This window comes from Patagioenas fasciata, chromosome 10, assembly GCF_037038585.1.
Source record: "Patagioenas fasciata isolate bPatFas1 chromosome 10, bPatFas1.hap1, whole genome shotgun sequence".
In the NCBI taxonomy this organism is placed as follows: domain Eukaryota; kingdom Metazoa; phylum Chordata; class Aves; order Columbiformes; family Columbidae; genus Patagioenas; species Patagioenas fasciata.
In genome coordinates, this window is record NC_092529.1 from 4,388,823 (window position 1) to 4,409,797 (window position 20,975).

The following is a 20,975-nucleotide window of genomic DNA, read 5'->3' on the forward strand; positions in this document are numbered from 1 at the left end:
ACGGCTGCTCAAAGACAGCGGAGCGGATCCGAGAATTAGCTCAGCTGTTTGGCTGGGAAAAGCCGCTGACTGGAGCTGTGCCATCCTGCCCTGGCTATGGTGAGAGCTCCCGCAGGGCAGGGGACGCGTGTGCTGGACCTGCTGGCTCCAGGGACACTAAGAGGAAGAGTGATTTGGGAAATCAAGCAGGTTGGGTCACTCAATAGCTGCAAACAATTTGGGATACAACCTCCAAAACAGCAGCAGATGCCAGATCAGAGACCCACCGGCCTCCTTTGGGAAAGAGGAGGATGCAATGAAGCAAAAGGATGCAGCAAATCCCATTTTCATCCATACACCAGGGCAGCAGGGGGCCAGATCTTCCTCTTACCAGCAGAAGTTCCTGCCTCCCAGGACAAAAGCATATCCTCTTTGTAACTGCTCCATAGCCCTTCTTGCCTTCATGCCAGCATTGTTCTCCCAAGACAGCTCTTAACTTATAGCTTCATTACGATATACCACACAAGTGTTAATTATACATTGAGACTGGAAGCTGGAGTACTGCTGGGGAGAAAACCACAACTCCTTCCACCTTTCTAACGTGATTTCACGAGCCTGCACAATAAGAAACAGACCAGTTGCGAGACATGAATAAATGGGATCATCTCTTCATCTCTCAGCCATACTAAATAATTTACAAGGCCATTTTGGGACTGACATGCAAAGCAGTTTAACAATGATTTAACAAAAAAAGTATGATATTGCATCCTTTCATGGTTTCCAGGTGTTGGGACCAATTTACTTCACGGCAATTTTCAATTCTGGGCCTTTTTTTTCCCTCCTCCCCACAAAAACCTGCAGCTGCCAACGATGCTGGCATCCACAGCAGCTAGGAAATGAATTTCCCTGTGAAGCAAATTCTTCCAGGATGAATTGAATGAAGGCAGAGCTCGTAATTACACATCACTGAAAACATTTCTGATAAAAAACTGGGAGATATTTTTAACTGCATCTCCAGTTGAAAATTGCTGGGAAAGATGCTTTTGAAAAGCCATCATCTCCAAGCGTGTAATTATCAGATCCTTGAACAGAAACACACGGTCAAAGGCAAAAAAAAAAAGCTTTAATGGAAATAAAAAAAAAAATCAGGATGGCAATTGTTGGAAATGGAAGGAGCGAAAATCTTAATCCTGTGTGATTTTGCAGGTCTCTTAAATTACCAGGCTGATTTGTAAATCCACAGATTAATAAATTTGGCAGCTGAGAACATCAAGCGTGGTGAGGTTTGTGGGTTCTTTTGTTATCAATGGAATAATAATAATAATATTAAGAAGAAATGGGAAGCAGCCTGGCAGTCAGCCTGTCACAGAACCAGATTTCCCGTCTCCCCCTTAAGCACGCTTGTCTTGAAACGGTATTGCTGCCACCTGGAGCAGACAGGCGTGCGATGACCTGGGGGTCCTATCCCATCCAGGCTTAAGCCCATGCACACCCTGATGGGATTACTCACATGCTAAAAACTATGCGGTAGCTGAACTGACAGCTGAAAAGAGCCTTAAATGTTCTTATGCCTGGTAGCGTTCAGTTGTGAATTGATGAATGTTGCTAAATAGTTATTTTTGCTCTACTTTCTCTCCTCCAGTTCTGCGCCAACACCTCTTTCTGGTTATTATTACTTGTTAGTTTTAATTGTTTCTTTTGTTTGCAGTATCTGCACATGCCTAAACACAAAAGCATAGGCATCCTTCCCTCCAAGTTGCCCAACACCTTTTTCTGACCTCCTGGGTAAAACTGTATACGATTTCCACCCTTGAGTTAAGTAGATAATATCACAAGCGATAAACATTGGCATCCACACACAAGTATCATTTTTAACAGTCTGTTTTGAAAATAAACCAAATCCTACGTGCCCTAACATATACAAACGCTTTGGCAGTGTGGTTATCCTTGGCTTATGTGGATTAACAAAATGCAACAAACATCGTAAAGAATAATGAACCCGGACATAAAGCCAAAAGCAAGACTTGATGCACCACATGAAATTCAGTCCCTTACTATGGGTCACTCAAAGCCAGGGTGCATCTCTTCCAGGGATAATGAGATTTGCTTAGGCAGGTTGGCGGGGAGGCGAACTTCTGGGTTGGACACTGGACTCCAACAGTTAGTGCTGGAGAGAAAACCCCAATAGAAATTGTTCAACCAACACTGCGGACTGACGCTTTTATTAAATCTGCCTGGCCTTTGCACTGAAAAATACCCTTTGACTAACAAATATGTACTGATGAGACATGCACGAGCACAATCTTTTAAGAGAACAACCTCTGTAACCTCCGTACAGGAGGGCAAAAACTGAATCAAAAGAGAATTCTTTCTATAGGTCACAAAAAAATTGTAGGAAATTAGTCTTTTTTCTTGTATAAAAAGCAATTTTGGTGGAATGGGTCATTTCTAGAAAACTGTAGGAACTCATTTCCACTATATAGATCATTTATACTTAACACGGTCAACAAAACTTTAGAGACCTGGCCACTGAAGCTTGAAAGCCATCAGTGGGTATTCTTAAGACCTTATAGAGGATGGGTGAGACATCACAGACTGCAGGAGAGCAAAATGCCATGTTCAGCTCGGGGAGGGGGGAAAGTGATTTCAAAGCAGGGACGAGAGAATTACAAATCCATCACCTTCTCTTTCAGTTCCTGGAACTCATCATCTGTGTGTGAGCTGCTAAAAGAAAATGAGGAGGACTAACCCCAAACCTGGATCTACCACAAATAAGTCATGCCCACTCCATTTCTTTCTATGACAGAGCAACACTGCTGGGTAGACAGAGAATGCAAGTTGTTACACCTCAATTTTAGAAATGCCTCTGACACTGTTTCACATGCTATTTTTGTACGTATGTTTGGGAAGCAGGATACAGATGATTATGAAGTGTATGCAAAACTGATTGGAAAACCACACACTAAGAAAATTCATCAGTTGTTCACAATCAGAAGGGACGGATGTATTAAACCAAGCCTGGTAAGACTCCAGGTTCTCATTAAATGACCTGGATGATTGCAGAGAGATTGTTCTTATTAAGTTTACTGACAGCCACCAGCTATGAGGGGCTAGAAGGAGGCTGGAAAGTCAGCTTTGAATCCAGAGTGATTCATACATGTTTGAACAAAATACAAATACACAACTCAGTAGAAGTGCACACAAGCTACCAGACCTGGGCACGAATAATCAAATAAATCAAGGATGGAGAAAAACTCAGTGACAGTTGCAGAAAGACTCTTCAGATGCTGTGGACTGCAAAACCATATGTAATTCCATAGTGCCATGTCATATGCAAGAAAAGCTGACGCTCTGGAACATATAAAGGTGGGTATATTCTGCAGATCTGTGAAATATTCCTTTACATGGATAAAAGCCTCAGTTGGAATGCAGTGCCCAGGTCTGGGTACCACAGCTCAAGAAAGATGTGGTCCACTGGAATTCATTCCAACTGAATCAGTTCATTCCAATTGATGATCAGACATCTAGAAGACCATAACTTCTGAGAGTGAGGGGAGGAATGAGATCTCTGTGTTAAAGAGAAGAAAGGGAGGAGAGAGGAAGGGTTGTTGCTGTCTTCAGACATCTGGAAGAGTGATGCTAAAAGGGAAGGAGCAATCTGTCATCTGTGTTAGGACAGGAGCCAATGGCACCAAACTGCAAATGCAGAAAGCTTTTCCTTAATATTTAAGTCTAGTGAATGAACTTGAGTTGGTGTGGTGTTTCAAGCTTGGATGTGTTCAAATGCAAGATGGACGGATGATAACACAGGAATGGCAAATACTCAGGGCAGAGGAATGGCCCAGACCAACTCTCTCTGCCCAGTTCTGGCTCAGGTAAACTAAGATTGCCATGATTCAGCTCTGGACCCAGAGATGTCTCTTGGTATGCACAACCCCATTACTTTTCTCTTAATCTTTCATTTTGCTGCCACTGAGGTAAAGCTGACAAGTGACGTAAGCAGCTTGATGAGCAGGAGTTATATTAAATAGCACCATTGTGATATATTCTTCAATAAGAAAGATAAAATCTTTCTTCCTAGGAGATTTATCTATGAAGATTTCCTCCTGTCTTATTCTGCCTGCTCACATTACTTTTCTGTCCCTTTCAGATTTTTTTTTCCTCTATTTCTCCCCCTGCCTATTTGGCACGCTGGGATGATCTGGGGCTATGGCAGAGAGAGCACAGCTCAGAACAGGGAGCTGATCCCCTGAAAACCAGGCAGGAAGGGGCAGAGACCTATTACCAGGTCTTTCTTCCTGACCATTCCCACCCTGCAAACCAAGAGTGCAGCTTGTTGGTCTGAAAGAAGGTACAAGAAAATCACACTGCTCTCCTTGGTCTGCAGAGTCTGTGTTGCCTACACTAAAAGCACAGCATCTAACAGCAACAACAAAACCACCCTTAAACCAAACGACAGAAAAGCACTCAACATTCTCATCTACTACCTCTATTTTTCCTTCGCCTTCTATACAAACCATATTTTTAAAAATAAAAAAAAAAAGTCGTTCAAATGCATACATTTGAAATACAAAGGGTCTTATGAAGTTGCCTATGCCATAATCAATTAACCATATAACTTGGGCTGGTTTGTGATGGGATCCTCAGCTGATCACTTGGAGCAGCACGAAGATCCTATGAGCTCTGTCGTCCTGCCCATCCTGCAGTGATCCTGCAGCAAGGACTGACTGAACATCAGGTTTACTAGAGCAAAACATAGAGGGTCTTCTTGGACTTCAGAAAGGCCACAAAGCATTTCAGGGAAGTCCTCCAACTGCGAGATTACGAGGTCTCCTGTGGAAACACACCAGCACACTGGTACCTGCAGAGCCACACACAGGCGCGCTCTAACCAGGAGATCAATGCTTTCCCCACCTTCCACAAAACATCACTGCTGGTTTGCAATCTCTGACCCTTCTGTTCTGAAGGGCAGGCAAAAGCTCAGTATTATTGACATGTGCCACAGTAAACTTTCGAGAGTGGCTGGCGGAGAGGAAGAAATCAAGACTCTAATGGTTGTGGGCCAGAGAAGCAGTTCTGAAACATCTAGATGCCTGTTTGAAAAAAATCCATCTGTTTTTTACTTTTGCCCATCACACTTAAAGTGCTAAAATGAGTGATATGATAGCAACTCATTTTATTGCTTCCATCTCAGATGATTTCCAGAGGATGAGATGAGTGCCATGAAAACAAAGCAGGTTGACGGGAGAAAATCCCATTAAGAACCCAGGTTAAGTGACCAGAAGACAGCTTTGCTGAGCTTCAGCAAAAGCAAACCTGGTGCATTGTAATCAGCCCCCCTTAAAGGTATTCTCAATGAAGTAAAATAACTAAGAAAAAAAGGGATGGCAGACACGAATAAGATGGTCACCCACCCCTCTGTCCTTCCTCTGTGGCTGGTGCAAAGGACTGTCTGTGGGATGCTGAGGAAACCAGTTCCTACTGGGTGATGAAAGCATGGGCTTGGGCCTCAGGAGCACCACCAGCACAAGGTCCAAGGTATGATACCAGGGTGAAGAAGGCTTCCTTACCAGCTCAATGACTGCACCATTCCCTGGTACAAGACAGAGCTACACATCACATTTTCCCAAAGTTCTCCAAGAAAGGTTTAGGGCTGCGATCAGGAATACTTCTCCTTTGGTCACTCAACGCCCAGACAACATCACCATTTGCAGCAACACAGCAATCACTAGGACTTGCATGAATGAAGCACCAGATGCATCTGGTGATACGTTTGAGGAACTGTAGGAATGATCCCCTGTGGCTGGTGGCCTCCAGACTCCTGCAGCACAGCCGGTGTCAGCCACCTCTGAGCCAGGGGCCCAGCTTATGGCTCAGCCCCAAGAGCAATGGGAGCTCCTGCCAAGCTGTCTTTTGATCTTTTCGTGGAACAGCTGCATTCCTGCCCTGTTAAATCACGCGCCCAGACTCCCTCTGCCTACCAGGACTCATCGCCATGTCTCAGGAGGCTTTAAAATAAGCCCCTAAACCACGCTTTGCTCTGCTGCTACATTAAGTGGACATTGCATCTAGTCAATGTCCATGGAATAAGGCAACACAGCCAGGTTAAGCTGCTTTACACCTGGTTTATTTTACCTCTCAGATTTAGGACGGAAAACAATTGTCTAAAGTTAGGTTGATGCTTTAGGACATCCTGAGGCCAAGGAGAGGACAAAGTCAGTCCCAATACATCACTTCAGGCAATGTAAAATGATTCAGAAACCATAAATTACCTCTGTACTTCCAACTCGGATGCCTCAGCCTTCAGAAGGGAAACGCTTGCATCAGAGCAGCAGGGTGAGCTCCATGCAGTACATTTAGCTGCAACAAACAGAGCTACAGCATGCAACAAAGTACCTGAATATTGTACCAAGTCAGAAATATCAGAGGCTGTCCACCCTGGCAAGATGGGGGCCAGGGTTTGGTGTCTGTGCCCTTTGTAAAGGTGCCCTTCTACACTCTTTTGCAGAGATGAAATACATCTCTTATACTCTATGGTAATAGTGGATTGCTCACCTCAGGTTTCTAAAACAGAGCTCAGCACCTCATTGAAATGGCAGATTTCCAGCAGGAGCTGAAATATTTATTGACATGGCAGCAGGAGATTACACAGGAGACGGGGGCGACGGCAGCGATCCCACCATGTTTAGCAGAGTCTCTTACCCCCACCTTCCCCCCCAGGCCCTCATTCACCATTGCTCAATGCCCAAGCCCACCCACACGCTTATCTTGAAAAATAAGAGTTACATTTAGGTATTGTTAAAAATAAATACATTAAATAAAATAAAGCTGTAAAGGCTCTGGGGTGCCTTAAGAGCAGCCCCTGTGTCTGCCAATCTTCCAGCTGCAGAAGGGGAAGGGGGAGCAGCCTGAAGGGTACTCTCCAGTGGTCACAGGGAGAAATTCCTTCCGGAGAAGCAGAGAGCTATTTTGCAAATCAAAGCAATTAAGTCACAGTTTGTATGCAAAGGTTGGGATTGTGAAACCCCCTGCAAAGTAGCACATGAAATTGTTAATGATTTTTAAGGTGGTTAAAGGAAATGTGAGTAAACAAAAGTAAACTACTGAAGGAGGGGGGGGGAAAATTAGATACAGACGGGCTCACTCACCAAAGTCTGACTGCAAATCCTTTTTCAGTCCACAAAGCATGTCTGCTGTTATCTATCAAATCATTCAACTAATTGCAACAGCCGCTCCTTTCTCTCCCTGCACTGGAATCAGTTCCCAGCCAGCTCAGGCTGCCTCCCACAGCCCAGCGGGCACACGCTGCTCCGCACTTCACGGCACGAAAATGAAAAGAAATAGTCCTGGGCACTCCAGTTTATGAGGACTCAAAAAACGTGGCGTTCCTTCAGAAAGAAATGTCTTTACATGGCTGTTTAAAGTGTGACTCGCCAGTCCTGTGTAAAAATAGGAAAATGAAGGGTACAGGGTTTTTTAGCTAGTCCTAAAAATCCCAGCGCTAGTTCTCTCGGCTCGACTGGCCATCAGGCTTTGCAAAGCAAAAGTTAGAAGCGCAGTGATTAAAGGGAACAGCTGGTGGAAGGGGAGGCAGCCACTGAACCCTGACTCCCCGGCAGATGCAGCAAATGTCGAGCGTGCACTTCATTCCCAGCGGTATTCCACCTCGCGCTCCGCCGCCCGGCAGCGGACATCATCCCGTGGAGATGCGCTGGCCCTTTCCTGCCTGAGCCCTTCGGTGGCTTTCATGGGGATTTCAGGCAGAGGGGAAACAATAAATAAATAAAATTAAATAAAAGGAACCGCGGGCAGCTGGTGCTGCAGCAGAGGTCCCGCTGCCTCCGCGCCGTGCCCAGAGGAGCCGCAGAAGTTGGCCGGCAACGGAGCCTGGAGCAAAGCTCCAAGTTGCAGCAGCGGCAGCGGGGCTGAGCGAGCGCAAGAGGAGGCTGCGACTGCAGTAGTGCCTGACACACTTTCCTCCCCTCCCACCCCCTCTTGGCAAGCGCTTGCAGAGCCTCCAGCACCTTTCAAGGCAATGTCAAGCTGCTGTCAAAGCATTTGCTGCCTCCCAAACACACACACATGAAGAGCGTAAGGGAGGATGAAGCCGCAGTCTTATGTCCTGCCTACAGCATTTTCTAAAAACTCGGTTTAACCCTTTCTTAGGAAGGGCAGAGGAGCTGCCAATGGCAAAACGTCTGCAAGCCCTGTTCTAGGATTTGGGCGAGCAAAGGACTGCAGCGAGGCTTCGGGGGCAATGCTGGTCACCAGCTGGCTCACAAGGAGTCCTGCCCTCTGGGATACGATGCTTCATGGCTTATCCCAAAACACCGGTCCTGCACCGTGGGTGGAGAGAAGGAACTGGTCTGGAAATAAATTCTTGCAATAAACCAGTCTTTGCTTCCTTTGCTATTAAAATGCAAAATGAAGTAGGCTGACTTGTGTATGAGATACAGAGCGCGATGGTGGTGGTACCATCCCAGCCCGGAGGTGCAGGGAGCAGCAAGGGCGCGTGCAGGGTTTGCACCCCGCCTGCAACACCACCTAGGTCCCCATTTCAGCTAAGCTGTGAGACACAAACTCTGTTTCAACCAGCCAGCCCATGGCTTATATCCAAAAGTCAGTTTTCTCCATATTCGCTATATTCCCTTTGGAACTGGTATCATCTATAACAGCAAGTTTATACCCAGAAATGGTGAAGGGAGAGCAAGAAAAGCATGGTCTGAGGCACAAAAACACAAAAGCCATCTACATTTTTGTAGGAGGGCCCAGTTGTGCTTGAGACTCCTACTAGATTGGGCTGAAAGTGGTCAAGAGGTTCAAAATTTAGAAGGTGGCATCCAGACTCCTGTGGAGAGGCAGCACAGTTAAGTCTTGTTTCTGTAGGAAACAAATCAGGATAAATCAAAAGGGCCTGAACACATGTGGATTGCCAGCAGGAAATTCTGTAGACCTGAAGACCCTAATTCTCTATAGAACATGTGTAGGAGGAGAACTGGGTTTCAGCCTAACGTCAGAGTTCTTCCTTGGACTGAAATGCAGCAGCATCTCTATTTTGATTTGAACTCAGCTGTTTCATCTGCAGACAACTTATACAAAAGCAATAAAATTACTAAGTAAGAAAAACCTACTTACAAAAGAGATATTTTGGTCCATAATTTGTTTTTAAGAAGTTGTTCGGTCAGACAATAGACTTAATTAGTAATTGAGCTGAAATTTGTAATTAGAAATCTTTTCACACAGCTATTAATGCTTTTGCTGCAGAGGAATCTCATCTTAAAGGAAAAAAACATCTCCAGTTCCACTGCAAACACAAGAAGCAGCTGCTAATTTGAGAATCACCCATTGCTTTGGATGCCATGAAACAGACATCTCCAATAGGATGCTTTAAAGAAAGCCTCTACGCAACCATTTATATTTGTGCCACCATAAAATGTTTCCCAGAATATCCACTGTGTTGAGAATGGGTATGAGAGGGCAGGTCTGCTACATAGTTGAAGACGCTTGTTTTTGTGGGCAAGAACTGTATGGTGCTGCCCCATTCCTCTGCTACTGGTGAGAAAGAAGCAGCCTTTATTTTGGCACTTCAAACCCAGAATTTATTGTGGCATTCACTGAGTTGGTTGGCAAGAGCCCAGTGTGCCAAGAGCCTGGGGAGGATAAAGATGTTTACAGTTTCTGGCCAAAAGTCATAAAGACAACGTTTTCTTCATGTTTCAGGTTGCACTACATTAAAACCAGTTGAAGTGAACAGCTTGAGTTTCTAATGGAGAAGGAAAAGCGTTCACTGCATACACCAACAAAATCAGGCAGCCCAAAAAGATACGTTACAACATCATAATATATATGTCATAAAAGAACATGAGGCATCAACCAAGCTATAGTTCGACAACCAGTATGTAGGGCTTTGATTTTTTCATGAACAGTCTGTACATCCTCCTGTACCACTTGATATCAACTTTATGCTTGTGTGCTCGGAATTAGCAGCTATCCAAAAACGTTCTGGCAATGTCAACTGCATACAAGCCCCACCTAAGAATGTCTGGTTTTTACCCACACACTGTGCCCATTGGAAAAATAAGTTAATCACACACCTCAGTTCTGCTTTCCTGGCATGTATTCATCTCCTATTACCATCCTAGGAGTAAAGAGGGTTCTTGGTCGCCACCTTCAATGTAAAATGCTGAGTTGAAAGACAGTGTGGGCTGAGGACAGCCCATGGTTGGAACAGCTGCTGGGTGGTCCCTACTGGAAACATCCATCTGCACAGGCTGTTGGATCTCATCCACACAGCTACAGGGGCAACACCAGTCAACAAACCACCAGGGTAGACAAAAGGGAATCGGCTCTTCTTAGGAACAGGCTGACCTTAAAGCAAAATCCATTTGTTATAAGGAAAGAGTAGCTACCCTTACATGTACACACATGTACTAGCACTTAGTTTATCATTTCTTGTACCCAACACTTCATATTTCTTTCCCCAGAGCTAACGTACAAATCCTCCCAGAACATCGGTGCGAGCAAAGCTGCAAACCTTACATGGCTTAAAACGGTTGGGTTGACATTTACAGAATACACTTCTATGCAAACAAGACAGGGAGGTCAGCAGAGGGAAGATCACAGGCTATTCAGGATATCAATGATTTAGTCCACTGCTTGACGGGTATTCGTTCCTGCGATTTAAACCATTACTTATTTAACGCGCATCCTCGTCAGAAGTCACAGGACTGCGGAACGCTCCAGCAAGGCCCCGAAATGGACCATTTAGCATTGAACATGCTCTGAGCGCGGGAGAACACGGAAAGGATCTCGCATCGCTCCGCAGTGGGAAGCCCCAGGAGGCTCTCTGAAGACAGCTGAACAAACGTAATGAACTGTCAGCCACAGGAAAATGATGAGGAAAAACACCCAACCACACGCACTTACTGTGCGCAGAGAAACACCGAAGTTCTAACCGCATATAAAAATTGTATTAATAGCAACAAAAATTGCTTTGGGTTAGGAAAGGTTCAGAAGCAACTGACGCAGATAGTTCCTATTTCTTTTAAATTCAGATCTTAGATTAAGATTTTATATTGCTATCCCCCTTCTCCCCATCCTACTTCTTCCATTTATAATAACCCGTGCACATCAAGGGTGCGCCTGGGGCTGGGGACCCTTCTCCCTGCTCATCCACCCTGCCAAGGCTTGTTACTGGCACAGCAAACCCAGCGCTTCCAGCATCCCACTGGGACAGACAGTTTGTACAGGGAACACCAAGCCTGCACAAAATCAAGAGGTTAGGAGAGCCTACACTCCTCCATTGATTCTTGGTTGCAGCAAACAGGGAGGAGGAGGAGGAGGGACACGAGGAAGACCCATCACTCTCTTGGTGGAAGAGACTTCACAGCTGATTACCCAGCTATCCACTGACTGCACATTTGCTCCATTTCATCTGCTCCAATTTTACGTAGTTAGGCTTATTTAGAAACCCCAGACAACTGCACGCCAGCCCGAGGCCTGCAGCGGGGCTCAGCTCTGGTTGAAGCAGATGCCCTATTTTTTTTACACACAGATCCAAAACACAACATACTATTTTATTGGATATTTTTATGGGAAAGGCAGAACAGACTAAAAAAAAAAATTAAAAAAAAAAATTAAAGAAAAGGGTACTTAAACAGTTTAATAATGGAGCCAGAGGAAGAAGTCCTTGATTATTCTTTAAGTGCAAATTCCACCAGCCAGTCCTAAACATTATTTATTACAGGTAATGAACACTGAAAGATAAATTAACCCATCCAGCAGGCAATTAGAGCCTTTGCTGCATGCACACACGCAGAGCGCCGCGATGGCGAGTGCTGCCGGAGCTGCTTCCAAGAGCCACATCCACCCCCTCCACCACCAGAGCATAATAAAAAGGTTGCTGAACATTTTTTCTGCTTAACCATTTCAAAACAGGACATCCACATCTGTCATCGCCTGACAGCACCGCGGGGGAGCGGTGGGGATGCAGGATGCCTCCCGGAGCTGTGATTAATGGGAAGAAGGAACCATTGCAGTGACCCCGTCTCCATGTGACACCAGCACTTCAACGTTCCCCAATTATGCGTTTTGCCTGTACACCAGCATCCCTAACTGGGCTAAAATGCACACTAAAGCAATAGACTTTTAGTTTGGAAAAGAACCAAATCTCAAAACTATAGTGAATGGAAGTTGCAGTTTTTAAAATCCTGAAACTTCTGGCTGTTGCCAGTGACCAAACATCAGCAGATCTCCTTCCCTCCTAACAGCGCGGGATCTTTCCTTCCTTATTGCAGGTAGGTGCAAGCCCAGGTACTTGAATATTCACTTGCTAAATTTACAAACAAGTCAGCGAGTCTGTGTCTGGGACAGCACGGGTCCTTTCTCTCCAAATCAGTCTACCCTTCTTCATCAGACACCTGGTAAGAAATTAGAACCAGCAATGGCTCAGCCCTTTCCTTTTGTAAGCAACTAAAGGCCAAGTGGGTTACCTAGAAGCTTTTAGCTAAGTGGAGGAGAGAAAACATCTTTTCTCAACTTCATGTGCACAGAAGACACCACACTCCACCAAAATGAACAATGAACTACATTTAACTGTCATGACTATCTTCACTAGCTGGTCCTCTGAACTTAAGGGTCTATACGTTCACCTTCCAAATACATATTCACTGATGCTTTACCTTTGGTTTCTCCACATGTGTTCCTGGCAAAAACAAGAAGAATAAATGGCCACAAGTAAAACTCAAGGGTCAAGTCACTGGGCTGACAAACGAGATGGGATGTACGATCTTCATTACTAACAGCAGCAAATTTAAGGGGCTGGACTACATGAAAGGGACTGTCATTGAAGAGAAAGAGCTACAGAGGTTTGTGAATTAAAAAATTCTAACCCAAAACCTAAAAGAGAACAGCATGCTGCCATTTTCAGTACTCACAGGGGTTTCTTCTAACCATTTTAGGTACAACATCTTTCAGATCCACAAAAACACTCGTCACCATGGTCCCGATGGTGACTCCATGCACACCTCTCATCCTTCTCCTGGCCTCCCCCATGGATTGTCTTGCTTCTGGGGCTTTTCTCAGTGAACCGTGGGGTCAGGTCTGTGCTTTCTGCAACCATCTGGCAGGGGATGTCACACCGCTAGCTAGCACAGGCGTTTCAAACGGCAGTCAAGAGCCATAAAAAACAGGCACCATCACCAGAATCGTGTCTGAAAGCCATGCCCCCACCAAGGCATGGTCTCACACTGCTTGAAAGTGTTTCCCAGCATTTCCGGGTTTAACCTCCACAGTTCACCCACCTCCTCCAGGCAGCTCCTCCTTACTGAACCCTTTTAGCCAATACCTCAGTCCGTGATCTGCAGTTGTGAAAACAGGTCCAAAGCCCTGGCAAAAGGACTTGTAATGCTCTGTCTGCATGGGAGGAAGAAAGTGCTCTGAACTCCGGGGTGCGATTGCATTTACAGGTCCTTCAGTCACACGTCAGGCTATGCACAGAGCAGCCCCAGCCCTATTGCCCTTGCTGAGGCCACAAAGAGTTGGAGCACACCTTTTTCCCTCAATACTCTATATACGCTATGTCCGTTTTTTCTGAGTCACTGAACTTTACATGAAATCCTACAATTTACCCCAAGCTCTGGATTTCTGGATCTCAGTAATCAGAAAAGGACACTACAGGGTTGGGGATTCCAGTGCTGATAAGAGAAACAATGGAAGACAAATAGGCTGCAGCAAAGTACAAGACCTTTTATTCCCCAGCCAGCTCTAATGATGCAAAAGAGCTCGTTCAGGGACCTTGTTAGCAGAGATCATCCCAACAAAAGCAATTCCCAGCTCTCCAATGTGTTTTTTTTAAGCCAAATGGAAATGAGCTTGACAAGACACAGCAATAAGCAATGCAGCAGGAGGTTAATGATCTATTGGCAACCACCAGCCATGCCAGGGCAAGGTGGAAGTTTATGACTTGCTCCAAAAGGAAGAGAGTTCTGAAAGCTGTATGAACAGCACCTGAAAGCGAGTCCACCACTTTCATCTAGACAGAGCACATTACTACCATTTATCTCTGCTCCTGTGGCTGCATTGTACAGAACAAGCACTTTTTATGGGCAAAGCACACACATTTGGAGATGTTCCTAATAGGCTTTACTTTTTTTCCACCCCTCAAATCTTTCATAGCAATGTAGCTAGGAGATATTAAACAGCCTTGGGACACAAGTAAAATCCTCTTGAGCACACATGGAACCAGCTCAGCAAAGAACAACAAGTGAATGGAGGAACCACGCAGGAATGGAGACCAAGAGCAGCGCCATGCAGCTGGGGAAACCAAAATGCCGAATAGCTCTCACCTTCTCAGCTTTTAGTGACCAATGCACTGGAATGATGGCAAGTTGTTTACAGCTAAAAAAATGGAGGGAAAATAAGTGTCCCGAGTTCTTCAGTGATGGGACTGGTTCCTGGTTTTAAAACAATCCTGTTTACAGTGAGTAATGGCAGCTGCACTTGGCACCTCAACATCAGCACCAGTGTTGCACTGGCAGGGCCTGTCCATGATCTCTCCAGCAGAAATGCTGTTTCTTCTTTATATTTTATTAATAACATCCGTAATGAAAATAGCGATGGGTCTGTATTAGCAGTCAGTCGGTATCTACCCTGCTTCCCCTACTATGGGTAGATGAAAAAACTCTACCCCATAGACCATGGTAATAAAAAACAAAAGAGAGGAAACATCTCTTGCTGTGGAACTCTGGGTACAGAGATAAAATGGGGAACTGGCACTTCAGGCCTCCAAACCCAGGACAGCAGCCCCAGCTCTGCCTGAGGGAGCAGAGGTGTGAACGCATTGAGGGGGCTGTAAAGCACATCGACATCTCGAACCCCTTGCTACCTTACATGCCACAAGGTCTTTGGAACAGTAGGGACTGAAGACTCGTTCCTTTGGCTCCAAAAGGACCTGGTGCGTAAGCCACACCAAAGCTCCTTCCAGCAGCAGGGATGTGCGCCATGCCACATCTCACCCCAAGGGAGAGAGCCAACGCTACCGCTTACCGCATCCTGAAGGACGGGTCTTAACTTTTAGTCAGCATCCAGCTCCCACTCCTCTCTGTGGGAAGAAAACCTCCACATCTTCCCCTTAAAAGATTTATCTTGGCACTGGTCTTTTCAGAGGCAACGCTGCCAACACAGATGGAAAAATAAGCAAGTGGGTCATCAGTCTTAGCAGTTGTCACACAGTTTCTTTTCAGTGAGTAGCAGTGTAACAATGCATTAACAATAAATGAAATGCCATGTTAACACTAATTTGCATAGTACGGAGCCACAGTGCTTTGCTTCCTCTATTCTCCTTCCAAACTCTCCTGACCTGCATATGAATTGAGATGAAATTTAATTGCTGGGGCATTCAGCAGAATCACTGAATTCCTGCTTAATGAGGCTTCATTTGTACTCTGTTGCATCAGATACCTTCTCTCCAAGGTGCTGTATTAACTAGTTCAGATGTAAAATATTTTCCAAGGCGTATTTTCATATGCATTTCAACAAAGTAGTAGCAGGAAAAGCGCTGACTGCAAAAAGACAATGTTAGTATCAGTAGCATGATAAGGCTAGCAAGGTCCCAAGAGCACCAAGCCATATTCTTTACATTAAAAAAAAAAGTTGTAATAGCTTTTATATCCGCTCTTATGTACTACCATGCTGTACCCATGCTGTGCAAACCTTCCAGAAGGGACAAGGCAAAGGAAAGCGGGAGGTGGGACCTGGCCAGGGCCCGCATGGGAGGCAGCCAAGAACAAGGAGCAATACCGGTAATTTTGGTGACTCAGAGAAAGCGCAGCTCACGTCGCACCCAGAAGTCCGAGCTCCGGCTGGCTTTGCATTCAGACGGCTCACGGAGCTTACCTCATTCAGGAGTCCTTGGCTGTGGTCAGAGGGCTCATTTCTGTCAGGTACCTCAGCTGACAAAGCTGAGCAGTTCCCTGAAAAATCAGCCTTTTTTCTCTTTTTTTTAATTCTTAAATAGAGTCCAGCTAGTAACAGCAGCATAGGCACCGCTGTATTTCAGAGTGCATGCAGGGACCAAAGCAACGAGTCCCCTGAAGCACAGTAGGTCACGTTAACTTGTGACCACACGGACACAAAGCTGCACGGGCGGTGCAGACAGGGAGACCCGGTCGATGGGAGACACCCCAGTCATCAGTGCTGGATGAAGCCACGAGCGGGCTCTTGGCTCCTGCCCGAGCCTCTCACCCACGCTGGGTCTGCAGCACCGGCTGAGCAACACCAGCATCACACTCGTGCGTTGGCTGCAGGAAACATGGGGGAGCAGATCGCCATAAGCAAACAGAGATGACCCAAAAGGCAATGCCGCAGTGGCTGGCGTGCAGCTTTCCACACGGGGTGAAACCAGGTCACGCTCTCTGGCTGCTGCAAGGAGGCTCCCGGCTCTACCCACACGCCCTGAGGAGCGATGTGGCTTTGAGAAGCGCTCGAACACGCAGACGCCTTCGGACAGAGTTGATCAGCTGCGTGTTTTGGGGCGAGGCGTTTCCATCTGCTGGTTTGGCTCCAGCTCCGGCTTGTGATGTTTTACCTCCCAAGATGGGACACAGTGGAGCCACACGCAGCTCCAGGTAACCCCCAAGTGCTGGGACCAGTGATGTATAACAAAGTATTTTGGATTTAGAACATGTGGAGCTCCCCAAGGGATTGCAAATCACTTCTTGTTGCAGGCTTGTGAGATGGGATCAGCCTCTCTCCTCCCATCCAGACCCCCCAGAACAGTTACAGCATGTTCAGAGTGGTATGGAAAGGTTTATCCTTGAACTTGTGAGTTACAGAAACCCACAAAAGTACTGCTCACAGCTCCTCACCAGCCTGGTCCAAACAACAAGTGGGTTTGTACAAGTTGCAACAGGCAGAAGACAGACCACAAAGTCATTTTGCCATTTGCATTACAAGGGGAAAGACTGGGGAGCAGGGTATGGCATGAGGCAGTTCTAATTATCCCAGGGTAGCTAATTATAAAGGATGTAAATTAACAGAAATAAAACCACATGGTCAATAATAGTATTTTTTTAAGAGCTGGAAATTTCAGCCCATTATCTTTCCAGCTGAAAAGCTTTAATTGAAAATGGCTAATCTTCCAGTGGGTTCAGGAAGGGTTTACAAGCTAATTGCTCTCTTTTCTTTAGGATTAACACTGTGTTCTGCGAACAGGGGTGGAGGGCAGCAGATGTGCAGCCTTTACTCTCTTTAATCCAAATGCCCCCATTGCCACAGATGCTCCCAATGCTGTGCGGTGGCATAATGGAATCGCTTTCTCGCACATAAAGTGGTTGTTCCGAAATGAAATTACAGCCATCTATTAGGAAGGGAACAATAAATTTCTTCCACCACACTTCCCCATCACGAAAGACACAGCATTAGCTTCTAACAAACCCCCGATGGAAGTAAATCGTGCAGGAGAGAGAGCAGCTAACAGATAAATTTACCATTCTCCTTTCGTAACTGGTAGCTGGTGTCATTTGGACGTGGGCAGAAAAGTCATTATCCTGCAGAACCCAGAGCGTGATCCCACAGCCTTCAGGGTGGCCAGGACCTGGCTGCTGAGCTCGAGGTTGGGAGAAGATTCGGAGGAGCTGGTGGGAGAACGACTGCCTTCCATTTCAGCAGAAAGAAATTGCTTTCATTTTGCTAACCACAATGGCAACTACAACCTATCACTCTCATGGGCTACGAGCTAAATTAGTTGATAATCTTGACTACCTGGAGTCGATAGGATTTGTGTTACATGAGAAAAAGCAGCTGGGTTGATCGTGTGATCTCTCTGGGAGAAATGCACTTAAGGAGGGAGAGGAAGATCCCTAATAGCAATCAAAGGCAGAGTAAACCCTAATTCTCTGAAACTGGACAGGGAGAAAAAGCATGTTCAAAGATACCTGAAAATGAACAAAATCAAGTTGTGGCCATTCAGCTCTTACCGTGACAGGGCAAGGAGGACTGAGTCTTCACATGAAATCTGCACCTCCCTGGGCATCCAGCACCTCCTTGTGAGATCCTGACTAGCAGTCCAAAAGGGATAATGCGCCCGTCAAAGCATTGTTTTCATATTCTCTTTCTCAGACTGGGGAAGGCCACACCATAGGAAGGAACAGCGTGCCAACCCACCCTACCCCTATAGCTCAGAAAAGCAACAAAGCACCTGGGGCCAAGAGGGTTGGGAGAAGGATGAAGCATTTGGTATCTGAACCAGAAGAAATGTAAAGCTAATATGTTATACCATAAAGTCTCAGCACTACTGCTCAGAACAAGAGTAGCACCTTCCAGGAAGGTGCCAGGGAAGGGACCCATCCCTACCTACATGAGCTAAGAAACAGGAAAGCATCACCCAGGCTCCCTCTAGGATGACTAAAGACGTCTTTTCCTAGAAACAGTTCATCTCAAGTCCCTTGCATTAAGTTCTTAACTTTAGCAATCTGTAAACCAGAGAGAAAATTAATCTCTTCTGAGAGAACAGCAAATACAGTTTGTTAACTGCTTCCCCAATTCCTCCTTCCCCTAAACTTTCCTGCTGAATCAAAGGGAACATACTAAAGCCCAGCAAGAAAGCAGTGCAAACACCACCCATCCAAGAGAGCATCTCAGTCAAACCCATGGCAGCAGGAGACACACGAGTCCAGGGAACAGGTACCAGACACAGAAACAACAAAAGCTCAACTAGTTTTTAAAAACTGAGTTTGTGTGAAGTTCAGCTGAATATTTGCCTTTTCAAATCCTTGCCTAGAATAGTCACCAAGCCACTATCCTAAATCAAGCTTCTTGCTAGCTAGAGAGATGGAATAATTCACGTTCAAATGAAGATGAATTGTTGCCAGTCAAAGCACCACACTGCGCTCAGCAGCGATCTCTATCACGTAGAAGATTTCCTCGACTAAGGGAGAAAACCTTCAAAGCAAGCAAATGACAGACACAGATATCACGGGCATATGACAGTATTAAAATCTAGATGGATACTGAGATATTAACAGCATGGGTAGAAGGGGATATTTTCAAAACTCTATTAACCCAGTGACCCAGTTTATGAAAAAGACGTCTTCCCATTTGTGCTTTTTGATTACACATAAGAGGCAGCAAGTGCGCACTCTCTGCTACCTCAGCACCCCTTTGCTTGCTGAAACACAGCAAGTCAGGTGCAATAAGGCATTAAAAGTTAGAGATTTATTCATGTTTTTGCCATAGAGTTTAGAGCAGAGCAGTTCCCTCCGTATTTTATTTCCCTGTGCTTCCCTGGACGTTATTTCTGCTACTCAACTGCACAGGAACCTCAGAAGAAGTTCACTCACCAAAGCTACGCCTCCTATTCCAAGAATATATTTCTGCACAAGGGCCACTATGAACAACATTGAAAGGCTCACGGCTGCAAGCCCTATTACTCCACAAAGATGAACGCACAGAATCCAAACCAGAATCAACACTGGATGAATTATTGCCAAGAAAACCAAGTTTTGCTGTCTCCCACCTTCCTATTAGCTGACATTCCTGACACACAGTAATAACCAGACCTACTGTAGAACACGAACTAGCATTACAGGTTTTAAAGAGCTCCCAAGAAAAAGTTTTTCATAACAGAAATATTCTCTCTAACTACTTACAGAATAGTAATTTAAGAATATTTATTCTCTAAAATATATTGTACTATAAAACCCTTTCACTCAACTATTAATTCGTTGCTAAGAAGCAGTGCCAGGCTTAATAGGACGTCGAGATTTGAGTTAAAATCATGGGGTTTCTCTCTATAAGGCTGGGAATTGATGCATGTATGTTGGCTGGGGAGGAGACAACAAGAAAATAAGTCTTGATCAAAATGATCAGACAAAGCAATAAAGCTCACAGGTGCTCTGAAGGGATGGATTGCAAAGGGGGCACTATAGCTTTCTTGCAAGATTTCAGGTGTGTCCTCGCAGTAACCACACTCTCCTGCGTGCTGGGCAGATGGTGGTCTGAGCATAACTAGCTGACAATTACCTCATTTTTTCTGTGATTTTCAAAAGTAATTAAGAACTTAATTCCTTTAGAAACAGCATTTGCCTCAAGCCGGCTGGGGTGGTTTTTTAGGCAGTAGTCACACCATTGCAAAGGAAGTTTGTGACCTGAATTGCAGCAGTGTTAAATACGCCATTAAATATACAAAGCACCACGCAGCCTTAATTATCCCCAGAATGACTCATTCCTGTAGTGAAGTGATTTAGCCGGTGGAGAAGGGTGCTGGAGGAGGGCAATGCAAATGCTCTTCACAAGTCATTCCTGTAGCTGCCACATCAGTCCTCTCGTAAAGCCACTGTCTCCTCTCCCATCTTCTCTGGTGAAAGTCTCCGTCCATTCTCCTCTAGAATAGCATCAGAGTCATTTTGGTTGGAAAAGACCCTCAAGATCATCGAGTCCAACCGTTAACCCAACACTGGCACTAAACCATGTCCTTAAGAAACTCATCTACATGTCTTCTAATCTAAACACCTTTGGGGATGGTGGCTCAACCACTTCCCTGGGCAGCCTATTCCAACCCTTTCCATGAAGAATTTTTTCCTAATATCCAGTCTAACCCTACCTCGATGCAACTTGAGGCCATTTCCTCTCGTCCTGGCACTTATTCCTTGGGAGCAGAGACCAACCCCCTCCATGCTCCAAGCTCCTTTCAGGCAGTTCAGAGATCAGAAGGTCTCCCCCCAGCTCCTGTTCTCCAGCTGAACGCCCCAGGTCCCTCAGCCGCTCCCATCACACTTGTGCTCCAGCCCCTTCCCCAGCTCCGTTCCCTTCTCTCAACTCGCTCCAGCACCCCAAGGTCTTTCTTGTCATGAGGGGCCCAAAACTGAAGACAGGATTTGAGGTGTAGATGTGCTGCCATGAAGGAACCCCATGGATAGACACAAAAATATCCCCCTTACTTGAGAGGCATCCAACAACATACGTCTTTAATGGGACCGCTAAGGGTGAAGGGCTGGGAA

General features: G+C 45.6%; 1 protein-coding gene across 8 annotated transcripts in view; it reads right to left on the minus strand.

The window, feature by feature from the left end:
- Positions 1-20,975, minus strand: part of GRIP2 (glutamate receptor interacting protein 2) — a 260,711-nt gene that overhangs the window by 73,102 nt on the left and 166,634 nt on the right. For 2 of the 8 annotated variants that reach the window (XM_065845674.2, XM_065845675.2), the window contains exon 1: positions 7,128-7,958. The exons of the other annotated variants lie outside the window; for them this stretch is intronic. In XM_065845674.2, coding sequence (XP_065701746.1) covers positions 7,128-7,167 — 40 coding nt within the window. In that variant the 5' untranslated portion in view covers positions 7,168-7,958. Of the gene's footprint in view, positions 1-7,127; positions 7,959-20,975 lie in introns of those variants that run through there. 8 annotated transcript variants of the gene reach the window in all.